The 12,192-nt window shown below is 42.1% G+C and overlaps 1 protein-coding gene across 2 annotated transcripts in view; it reads left to right on the top strand.

Moving 5' to 3' along the window:
• LOC143287554 (uncharacterized) overlaps nt 1–12,192 on the top strand; it is a 70,400-nt gene that overhangs the window by 31,281 nt on the left and 26,927 nt on the right. For both annotated transcript variants that reach the window (XM_076595638.1, XM_076595639.1), the window contains 7 exons: nt 4,730–4,971; nt 5,616–5,807; nt 6,840–7,006; nt 8,016–8,198; nt 8,882–9,146; nt 9,670–9,817; nt 10,250–10,510. In XM_076595638.1, the coding sequence (XP_076451753.1) occupies nt 4,730–4,971; nt 5,616–5,807; nt 6,840–7,006; nt 8,016–8,198; nt 8,882–9,146; nt 9,670–9,817; nt 10,250–10,510 (1,458 nt within the window). The remainder of the gene's footprint in view (nt 1–4,729; nt 4,972–5,615; nt 5,808–6,839; nt 7,007–8,015; nt 8,199–8,881; nt 9,147–9,669; nt 9,818–10,249; nt 10,511–12,192) is intronic.

Here is a 12,192-nt window from a genome sequence, read left to right as displayed (position 1 = left end):
TACTATAATTTTGTGTCGATTCAAAATCAGTTCTGCAATCTATCAAATCAGGTTGTACAAATATGAATTATAACGTCATTTTTTAAATAAGATTTTTGATTCACTGTATTCAAATGAAAGGAACTAATATTGAACTGTGCTGGATTCCCTCACACTGTGGGCTTATTTCTAATGAACGTGCATAACATCTTGCAAAACTTGGAGCTAAAAACGCTTTACATGCAATTGAACTTCCTCATTTTATCATCATCTTAAATGTGTAATATTGTTGAAAGAAATATGCTAAATTCCATTCTGTCTTTAGAAGTTAACACTTCTGCCTCATTAAATACTAAAAGAACTGGTGGTCTGTTAAGAGCATGGTATTTAGGTTATTACTAAATGCCCCATACACAAAATATTGTGAAAATATTGAATGCATTTGCAAGGGACGTTTAACGGTAGAGCAAGCTTTAACACGCTGTTTAGAAATGAAACCTTTTTTTGCCTCCAGAAAGTACTGAACACGTGTTACCAGTTTCAAATGTTAATATTTTTTGGAAAAAGTTGTATATTTCAAACTGTTCTTATTAATGTTACCTGGTTATGTGTTAGATAGTCCAGTCGGTTGTTTATTGTACGTCCCCACATGAACCTCTTTTAAAATAATAATCTACAGAAGTAGTGCATACAATATTTGATTATTGATTAATTTTTTGTCCTAATCCCGCTTCCCCTGTTCCCCTCTCAACCACACCCTTCTAATATTATGTTTTTTCTTTCTCCAATCACTGACACTCTCCCTCTCCATTTTACATTTTGTACTCTTATCTTTTCCACATTCTCTCCCCCCCTCTCTCTCTCTCTCTCTCTCTCTCTCTCTCTCTCTCTCTCTCTCTCTGAGTCCCCCCATTTTCATTCGAATGTACAGAAATGATGATTTCTAATTAATAATAACAGTCATTATTATGATAGAAATGGTAATAATCCAAATAATAATAATAATATGATTTATTTTCAGTCTAATATCATCATCTTAGATGAACAGACTATAAATAGACAAACAACTATGATAACAGAAAATGGTTCACTGAGTGTTGGAAGCTGTGAGTGTGAAGACTGCACCTTACCTGACAACAGAGGCATCACAGACACAGGAACTCAATGTGAAACACACAATTATTGGATCAAGGCTCTTCATGACAAGATATAAAATGGAAAAAAAAACCCAGCCTTTTCTGCTAATATTTGAATGCTATTAATTATAAGGTGATTAAACAGAAAATAACCAGACAGACAGAGAAATGAACAAACAACGACCACAGCAACAGGACAAGCACAAATGATTATGCATCGGATTAGAAGTTTACCCCCAAACTCAAACATGGCCCAAAATTCAATAACAAAGGGAAACGATAATGTTCCATACTAACAGGTCTGTATTTTCATTGTTGTTTCCCTTACCTGTGGCACATGAAGGCGGAGACATATATAAGAGTAGAATATCTGAGGCAAAAATCAAATGTTGCAGTGAAAACCCAGGACATGTCAGTTATTAATAATTCTGTTTTCAATTTTTAGTGCGTGCCAGCGATTTTGGATCTTCATGTTTTCTCAAAGAGTCCTGATTAAAGATACGTGGGAATGGTTAACACTTTGTCTTTTCTAAGATAAGAAGATAAGATAAGATAAGAATAACTTTATTATCTCCAACTGGAGAAATTTGGTCAGGTGCATTATCACAACATAGACAAGTAAACAACATGGTGACCATAGCTGTAAAAGCCAACAACAGCCCCTGGTGGTGTGTCCATCGAGATCGATGATGACCATCGTTGTCATCCAGATGGGGGATGGGGGGGAGGGTGGTGGTGGGGTGGGGGGAAGGATGCTCATGAGTCTATCTGTGAGTGCGCAGATGGCTGAATAGTCCAATCTGCGCACGAAATGTTCGCTGACAGCTGGGGCAGACAAAGACAGGCATATCATTGTCAGGGAGCTTGTTTGCCCGTGACTTTCTGGCCTGCCTCTTCTGAACAGCTGCAGCAGTCCTGTTGGCCTCGCACAACCTGGCGCCTTTGTGCACAGCAGCGCGCCATTTGTTACGGTCCACTGCAGATTCCTCCCAGGAGTCAGGGTTGATATCAAATGCTTTCAGAGAGACTTTCAGAGTATCTCTGAAGCGCTTCTTCTGACCTCCGTGTGATCTCTTCCCTTGTTGCAGCTCGCCATAGAAGAGCCTTTTGGGCAGCCGATGGTCTGACATGCGCGCCACGTGTCCAGCCCAGCGAAGCTGGGACTGCATCAGGATGGTGAAGATGCTGGGAAGGGTGGCTTTTGCGAGCACCTCTGTGTCTGGGGTCCTGTCTTGCCACTTGATGTTCAGTAGCTTCCTGAGGCATGTTGTGTGGAAGTGGTTCAGCTTCTTGGCATGTCGTTGGTACACTGTCCAAGTTTCGCAGCCGTACAGTAGTGTGGGGAGAACTACTGCTCTGTAGACCTTTAGCTTGGTCTCAAGACTAATGCCTCTTCTGTTCCAGACATTTGCATTAAGTCTACCAAAAGTTGCACTTGCTCTTGCAATCCTGACATTCACTTCATCGTCGATGGTCGCATTTCGTGACAGTGTGCTGCCAAGGTATGTGAACCGCTCCACCGCACTGAGTCTCTGACCGTTGACTGTGATGTTGGGCTCAACGTAGGGTTTCCCTGGGGCTGGCTGATGGAGAACTTCAGTTTTCCTCGTGCTGATGGTAAGGCCGAAGTTTCTGCTGGCAGTGGCAAACTTGTCGACGCTGAGTTGCATGTCAGCTTCAGATCCAGCGTTGAGGGCACAGTCATCAGCAAACAAAAAGTCTCTGATGATGTCTGTCATGACCTTCGTTTTTGCTTGAAGCCTTCTGAGGTTAAACAGCTTGCCATCTGTTCGGTACTTTAGGCCGATTCCAACATCGCCATCTCTGAAGGCATCAGTAAGCATTGCAGAGAACATGAGGCTGAACAGCGTTGGAGCCAGGACGCAGCCTTGCTTGACACCATTTGTGACAGCAAAAGGAGCAGATGTTTCGCCATTGTCCTGGACTCGAGCCTGCATGCCTTCATGGAATTGGCTGACCAAGGAAATAAATTTCCGAGGGCATCCGTACTTGGCCATGATCTTCCACAGTCCCTCTCTACTCACGGTGTCAAAGGCCTTAGTGAGGTCGACATAGGTGGAGAACAGATCAGCATTTTGCTCCTGACATTTCTCTTGCAGCTGCCTTGCAGCAAACACCATGTCGGTGGTTCCGCGCTCTTTCCGGAATCCACATTGGCTCTCAGGCAAATGACCTTGGTCAAGGTGTGCTGTGAGGCGGTTTAGTAGGATCCTGGCAAGTATCTTGCCTGCAATGGAGAGCAAGGAAATGCCCCGATGGTTATCACAGGCTTGCCGGTTCCCCTTTCGCTTGTACAAGTGAATGATAGATGCATCTTTGAAATCCTGGGGGATCGTCTCTTCTTTCCACATGAGTGAGTACAGCTGATGAAGCTTCTCAGTCAGCACAGTGCCTCCATCCTTGTAGACCTCTGCTGGTATTGAGTCTGAGCCAGGTGCTTTGCCACTGGATAGCAGACGGATTGCTTTCTGGGTCTCAAGAAGTGTTGGCGGATCGTCCAGTGCTTCGTTGGTGGGGACTTGTGGGAGACGGTCTATGGCTTCATCATTTATGGAGGAAGGGCGATTTAAGACACTGTTGAAGTGCTCAGCCCATCGTTCGAGAATGTTCTCCTTCTCGGTGATCAAGGTATTCCCATCTGCACTGAGGAGGGGGGATGATCCTGAGGATGTGGGGCCGTAGACTTCTTTTAAGGCATCATAGAACCTCTTCATATCGTGCCTGTCAGCATATCCCTGGATCTCATCAGCTTTGTCACTCAGCCACTTATCCTGCATCTACAAATATTACGAAGATACAAATGTAAAAAATATCACATACATCGTTTCATACATACATCCACACACTGCAGGTAATAACTAGTATTCTTAATGTAAAAACAGAAAGAATTAAGAAACATTATTTGAATATAATTATAAACATAGCTTACTATACTACACATTGGTTATAATAGACAGATAAGATAAGAATAGAATTGCGGAAAACCACAACCAGATAATCAGCACACACCCGCACCGCACGCCCCCCCCCTCCCCTCCCCCCACCACTCACCCCACACACGCGGATATTCTCTGGATTAATGTCTAATATTATCCATATTCTTTGTATATGATTCTGATCTGTGACGTTCCATATAATGCGAGCTTAGAAAATAAAGTAATCAGCATAAAGGCGACATGGAAATTCGAGTTTATAAATACAGACATTGAACGGTAATGATTTCTAACCTTATTAAATGGAACTGTGAACATATGTCTTGGCATAAGATTTCTTCATTTCATTACTTTGTTACCGCACAGTTTCGTGCCCATTTAAAGCATGTCCATCCTTATTTATGATATTGGTGGTTACAAAAATCGAAAAAAAATTAGGAAGAGGAGAAGAAGAAGGGGGAGGAGGAGGAGGAAGAAGAAGAAGACGATGACGACGACGATGGTGATGATGATGATGGTGGTGGTGGTGGTGACTGAGGTGATGATGATTGTTATGAAGAATAACATGCTGCTGCTGCTACTGATGATGATGATGGTGATGATGATGATGGTGATGATGATGATGGTGATGATGATGCAGTCAGATATTATTCATATCAGGTTCAGTTTTTTCGGATCGTGTCAAGCTGGCTTCCAGTCTCCTCTGGCCATCACAGAACACTTCCCACTCCCTGCCCTCCTGGCTCCCGCGTTCCCTCAGCGCTAATCTCACCTTGAACATCCTGGGTCAAACGGTTGACCTCGCGGAAGTCGGGGTCAGGGGTGAAGGTCTAGAGATCATGATCGGTGAAGTGCTGATGCCGATGATTGGGTTGAAAGAACGATCTATGGGTCCAAAAAAGGTGAGCGATGTGGATGTGCGTTGGTGCATGTGTGTGTGCGTGCATACGTGTGTGTATGTGTGTGTGCCTGTCTATGTGTGTGTGCGTGCGTGTGTGTATGTGTATGTATGTATGTATGTATGTGTGTGTGTGTGTGTATGTGTATGTGTGTGTGTTTGTGTGCGCGCGCGCGTGTATGTGTGTGTTCTTTGACACTTTACAACTTTTGCATTTTAGATTGACTTTATGAGAGCTAAAATTTGACTTTATATTATACAGTCAAGCAAATCAAACTTGATCACTTGTGGAAGAGAGAGAGAGAGAGAGAGAGAGAGAGAGAGAGAGAATAATTCAACAGCAGAAGGCAAATCTCAAAGCTGGTGAGAATGGCAACTACAAAAAAGAAACACACACACACACACACACACACACACACACACAGAGAGAGAGAGAGAGAGAGAGAGAGAGAGAGAGAGAGCAACAACAACAAACAAACAAACAAACAAAACAAAAAACAGTGCAACTGCTACCACCACCAAAAACAACAGAAAAAAGATTGAAAAGAAAAAAACAACAACCATTTATGTCTTGCCCCAAACAAGCACATCGCTTGTTTGTGAAACAGCCAACGCTGTCTTATTTGAATATTATGCATTCATTTCCAGCGACAAGACAGCCTGAACCAACTGAAAGCCTCCGTGTACTCTCGGATTCTTGGAAACGATTTGTTTCATTTTCAACTCAGCGGAACCGGAAATTTCATGCAACGGCTGACGTCGTCAAAGAAACTCTTCAGTTTGAAGGCCCTTATATCCAAGATTGTAGCAGAGGGGAAAACCAGATATTCACAGAGTCTGGTAAGATATTCTTTCTCTTTTTTTTCTTCGCCACCTTCCTCATCCAGTCAAAGACGTTACTCGTCAGTCACTCATCGTTAAGTATAGTGTAGTGTAGTGTAGTGTAGTGTAGTGTAGTGTTCTGTTGTGTGTGTTGCGTTGCGTTGCGTTGCGTTGCAGTATATTGTATGGCGTTGTGCGACGTTGCCTTTAATTTTGTTCCTGCAGTGCAATAATGCAACTGCTCAGTCATTGAGCCAGACTAAGTAAGTGCTCCCGAACATGGGAAAAACATTGCAGGCCTTCTAACGACAGCCGACCATATTTCTTTGACAGTGAAGGCGTTGTACAAACAAGAGACGTACATGTATTGTATTGTATTGTAGTGTAGTGTAGTGTAGTGTAGTGTAGTGTAGTGTAGTGTAGTGTAGTGTAGTGTCTCAACTCTGTGTGATATTCGGCCTGATCTCCCTAGGAAGAGCGCGTCGCAAGCCTACAGAGAGAGCGCAACCTATTGTGTTTTGTTACATTATATTGTATTGCTTAGTTTTAGTCACACCTGATTTCTGTGTGTGAAATTCAGACTGCTTTAAAATGGCATTTGAAGTCGCCATTTCAACATGGATTATAAAAGTACGAGCAATTAGAAATATTTTGCTGTTGTCGCTGCTGCTTTTGTTGTTGTTGCTATTGATTACGATGCTTGGTGAAGCTGTGAATGATAGAAGTTGAATGATGTTATGGAGTTGTGAAAAAGTGCAAAGCTAAACTTTAACCCTTTTCTATCATTAAAATGATTATCAATTTACTTATTATTTATTAACACGTGATTGATTGGTTCATACATGCATTTGATTCGGTGCTGTACCTGCTATGAAATGATCATGGATGAGCCGCAATGCTACAATTAATAGCATGTCAGTGAATAGATCACACGGTTACTGTAAGCAAGTGTGGACATATCTGTGCGTGTGATCGTGCGTGTGCTTTTGCGATGTGTGTGTGTGTGTGTGTGTGTGTGTGTGTGTGTGTGTGTGTGTGTGTGTGTCACAGGTGTTGATGGACCAGAAGATGACGGTACCAACGTCAAGTGGACTTCCACTGACAGTGTCACTTAACGCTTCCTTGGCAACGCAGCTTCAAGTTCTCGGCAGTGTAGACTTTCGTCAGGCCTTCGCCAAACCGAGATCTTTTCGAATTGATGGTGCTGTGAAACCAAGGTTGGCAGTATTCTTAAGAATGGCTGAGGTATCGAGAAGCAAATAAAGGACATAGGGAATCAGACGTTTTGTTCTTCTTCTTATGATTATGAATTTTGTGCGTTCGTGGATTAAAACTCGCACGTTGACCCGTGTGAATGGGCTTTTACGCATATGACCGTGTTTGCTCCGCCATGTAAGCATGCATGAATGCTTGGTGTGTTCGTGTTTCCATAGGACACCGAACGCTGACATAGCTTACATGAGTTTTAATGTATATTCCAGCATATTTGATCGTCTACCTATACCAGCATGTCTGTGCATAATATGATATCGACCTGGGAAATTGGAAAGAAAACCAGACCTCCATCATTAAACCAGATTACTATGCGCCGCGACCAGGATTCGAACCCAGGAGCCTTTGATTGAAAGTCAAACGTTCTATTCACTCGGCTGTTGTGCCCGTCAGGTTTGTTCATGGATACTGTCTCTCCTGAACCAACTACCCAAAATGTGTTATTCGTTGCTTAAAACATACCAAAACCCATTTAACATATCTAACATCCTAATGAAGTTGAACAGAAGAAAAAGCATTACATCATACACACTTTCACTTCACCTTTCGCATCCAGATGAAACAATATGTTTGATCACGAACAGTCTATGTTTTATCATTCAGCTTTCGAACCAGTGTTGGCCAGTACAGAACGCACTGGATGAGCTACGACAGTATGGAAACCTTCCGAGCTAAACGTAAACCAACCTTTCGTTTCAAAGGTTCAAATCTCAACACCGTATTCACTGCACTAGAAGAATAATCCTTCTTAACTATTCTAAAACTTAATCAAATAGATTTTAACGTAAATGCATCAGCTTTATTTCCTTTATAAATGAAATTGTGTGTGTTTGTGTGTGTGTGTGGGCGCGCGCGCGCGCGCGCGCGTGTGTGTGTGTGTGTGCTTGAGCGCGGGCTTGCGCTCGTGCATGTGTGTGTGTGTGTGTGTGTGTGTGTGTGTGTGTGTGTGTGTAGTGCTGCTCTTCGAATCTCAGGTTCCATGGCACTGGACGCCAGAGTGACAAGAGCGGCATTGCGCATGACCGGAACTCTTCACACCAACACCATTCTGAAGGGTCGTGCGAGGATAGAGCGGGGCAGACTAGTGAACGTGGAACTGGACATGCCAAGAAAGAATATGACTGTGTTTGACGCGAGGTGGGCTTTGGTGGACCTTTGGTGTCTCTGGCTTCCCCATCCGTCCCCGTCCTTCACACCTCTGTCTGTGTTTCACTGGCTTTTTCGTTTGCTAGACATGTCGTGGCAATACTACCTCAGGTTTTTTACCTTATTTGCATACCAAGTAACAGTCTTGCAGTAAGATACATATATCTGAGTTATAACCCCCCCCCCCCCTCTCTCTCTCTCTCTCTCTCTCTCTCTATTCGTCCGTCTCTGTCTGCCACTCCCTGTGTCGTCTTCACAAGTTTAATGTCCACCGTTCATTCATATGAGAAAAAAGCAACTTACTACAAAGATTTGGAAGTTTTTGGGTTTCTTACAATTAACCCCAATTGACTAACTGCTACTGCTTCAGACGAAGCAGCCATACTCCCACCAGCTATCGCTGCTGCCCCGTACGCTCAGTGTTCATAACTGTTTTTATATTGTTCCTGATACTATACTTCCATATTTGAATCCCGTTTCAGAATGTTGAGTTCATCTCTGATGATTCTAAACAATGTACTGACGAATCTCCACAATATTGAAATAGCGTATATTTCGATTTCAATAAAACTATCATCGTCCTATTCACTACGTTTTTGGTTTTCCGCGAAAATGAACAAAATGTATTGTTTTTATTTGGGAATATCACAGCAGCCATCGCCTTTTTTTTCCAGAACTGAAATTACCTTTTCCCTCGGCAAAAATATTCGAACTTTGGCCTTGACCTCTAACGAACAACACAACCTTGAGGTCTGCACGGGTCAAAGAGGAGTTCGAATAACTGGCCTTGACCTTTGTGCCAACGTTCAGGTGCCCAAATCCGTGGTCTCTGGCTCCGCCTATCACCGGGATTTCCTCTCATACCCCTCGTCAGTCAGTGTTGTGCTGCACAAGAGGGACAGTCTGTCCAAGTACAGATTCTTTGCTCAGCATATCGTGGTAAGTAGATAAGAGCAGAAAAGGGGAGGGGCGTGCATGAGTGCAAAGTGTGTGTGTGTGTGCGCGCGCGCGCGTGTGTGTGTGTGTGTGTATGTGCGTGAGTGCATGCGCGCAGTGTGCAGGAGGGAGAAGGGATTGAAGGGGCAGGGGCGAGGAGCAGGAGGGTGCGGATCAAGGATGACTGCAGTTGGTGAGACACCTGATCCGATTCAGACCAAACATGTGTCTGATTAGACATCACCAAAGGCCATTTTCATTCGACAGGACTTCCATTTAAAAAAAAAAATTGTTTTGATTTTTGTCCTATCCTTTTTAATGTTCCTGCTCTCCTGTCTCTGTATTCTATCGTCTTTAAGAGTCATAAACATCTTTTTCAAAGTCCTGACGACAGAACAGTTGACCTGTGCTGGTTATCTTTTGCTGCTTAAATTGTTCTGTGATATGTTTCTTACGTGTATATCAATGTGTGTGTGTGTGTGTGTGTGTGTGTTTCTGCCTTGTTATTGTGCTTTCATGTTTTCAGACACAGCACTCCGTGACGTCACAAGTGACCTTCAGTACTCTGGGTTCAGAGGTGGATCGGACTTTGGACTTGTGTTTGGATGTGAACCTGAAGCAGGGGAAGGCTGAAGTGAGGATGTTGTCACCGTGGAGGAAAGCCAGACTGACAGGTAACACGATTGATAACATCGCCAACGTCGATAGCCGCAACAGCAATAACGATGATAAAATTATGACGATAATAGCAATAATGATAATAAAGACGATAATAACACCAACAACAAAAATAAATTTGCATAAGTTTGCTCCCATTACTACCATCAGCACCGTTAACAACAATATGACTGGAAATTTCCATTGATTTTAGAATTAAACGCATTGTATCTTTGTATTTATTATTATTATTATTATCATTACTATAGTTGTTGTTGGTTGTTTTTTTTTTGCATTAGTAGTGGTACTATCAGTAGTAGTAGTTGTAGTAGTAGTAGCACTGGTGTTGCTGTTGTTTTGTTACTTGTAATTTTATCATCAGCATCGACATCTTTATTATCACATAATTGTTATCCGCAAAATGAAGCATACCTCTCAGTCTCTAACAGGGTCTCTCACCAGCACACCGAAGAAGAAAGAAGCTCAGCTGATTCTCTCCATTGACGAAACAATCACTCATGGCGTCACAACGGCGCTGACGGTGAGGAAAGACAAGCTGGGTGTGACGTATATTCCATTGGTTGAAGTACGTCATTTGCGCACGGGGCCCATCTCGCTCACTGGAAGTCTCCATCTTGGACGGTTTGGGAGGAAAATGAGTGTAGAGGTGGTGTTGACAGGCGTTCAGGGTTATAGTCCTTCGTTCAAAGGTAGGCGTTTGTTTGAGAGAGAGAGAGAGAGAGAGAGAGAGAGAGAGACCTATATAGGCCCTATCTATCGATTGTCAGTCTCTTGCTCAGTCTTTTCATTCTTGTGGTAGAGAGAGAGAGAGAGCAATCTATTGCCAGTCTGTTGCTCAGTCTTTTCATTGCTTGTGGTAGAGAGAGAGAGACAGAGAGAGCAATCTATTGTCAGCCTGTTGCTCAGTCTTTTCATTGCTTGTGGTAGAGAGAGAGAGAGACAGAGAGAGAGATCTATTGCCAGTCTGTTGCTCAGTCTTTTCATTGCTTGTGGTAGAGAGAGAGAGAGACAGAGAGAGAGATCTATTGCCAGTCTGTTGCTCAGTCTTTTCATTGCTTGTGGTAGAGAGTAAGAGAAAGAGAGCAATCCATTGTCATTCTGTTGCTCAGTCCTTTCATTGCTTGATTGATTGTATAAACTTTTACATGTTTATCACTTCATGTCTTTATAAAGGTTTCATACACGTCTATTCTTTAACAGTGAAATATGATTTTCAAGAGAAACAAACAAAAAAAAAATATAAAAATTTGTGTGTGTGTGTGTGTGTTTTTTTTTGTTTTGTTTTTTTTTTGTTTTTTTTTTTGTTGGTTGTTGTTTTTTTTGTTGTTTTTTCCAAAGACAGGTTGAGGTGTTTAGATGATGAAAAAAAAAAGGTAAGGGGAAAAGGATTTTTTTTTTTTTTTTTTTTTTTTTAATTGTGCATGAAGTTCCCCCCCCCCCCCCACCTCGCCCCCCCCCCCCCCCCCCCGTGAGTTTTGCCTGAAGGTCAAGGTCAGAGGCATGTCAGGATGAACAGTGAACATGGTTTGTGCCCAGCTGGATGGATAAAGGACAGTTTGATGGAACCTGTTTCGGTTCCCTGCACGCCCACACCTACACACACACACATCTCCCTTCCTCATCCCTACCCAACCCCGATCCCCCACACACATACACACAAGCAAACCTCTTTTATTTTTATTTTTTAAATTTTATTTATATATCTATTTATTTATATATGTACCTTTTTTGTGGTTAGCTCCTGTCCATGCTTTAAAAGAATATTGTTCAAAAAATTATGGATTGCACTTTTTGCTCGAGAGCGAAAGTCCAGATTATCAGCCTTTTTGATTGTTTTTCTTTTTTTTCTTTCAGTACTCAGTGTTAGTGCCGTATTGTTTTGTTTTTGTTGTATATGTATGTGTATTTTCTGTGGAACATTATATACGTGTAATAACCATTCTGTTCTTTGTTTATTTTTATGTTTGACTTTGAACCATTCTTTTCTTTTTTTATTTTTATGTTCGATTTTGATAAAAACAGACAGGGTTTATCAGATCATGTACAGAGGGGTAGATATGAAATCTTTAGACTATAATTAATGTCTAGTCTTTCAATAATTTCAGCTAATGTTCAGGGCCTAGGTGACTTTCAAAAAAGACGTGATGTCTTTCAGTTTCTTAGACAAAAAAATACGTCAATATATTTCCTGCAAGATACCCACTTTGTAAGTAAACAAGAGAGGCAGATAAGAGCTGAATGGGGATATGAATGCTTTTTTGCATCATATACATCACAATCAAGAGGCGTAGCAATTCTGTTTAATAATAATTTTGATTTCAAAGTAAAAAATATAATTAAGGATGTTCATGGGAACTATCTGATCATATCA

This window comes from Babylonia areolata, chromosome 11, assembly GCF_041734735.1.
Source record: "Babylonia areolata isolate BAREFJ2019XMU chromosome 11, ASM4173473v1, whole genome shotgun sequence".
NCBI lineage: Eukaryota > Metazoa > Mollusca > Gastropoda > Neogastropoda > Buccinidae > Babylonia > Babylonia areolata.
The sequence above is the reverse complement of the archived record's forward strand: the minus strand, read 5'-3'. Positions and strand labels throughout refer to the sequence as shown.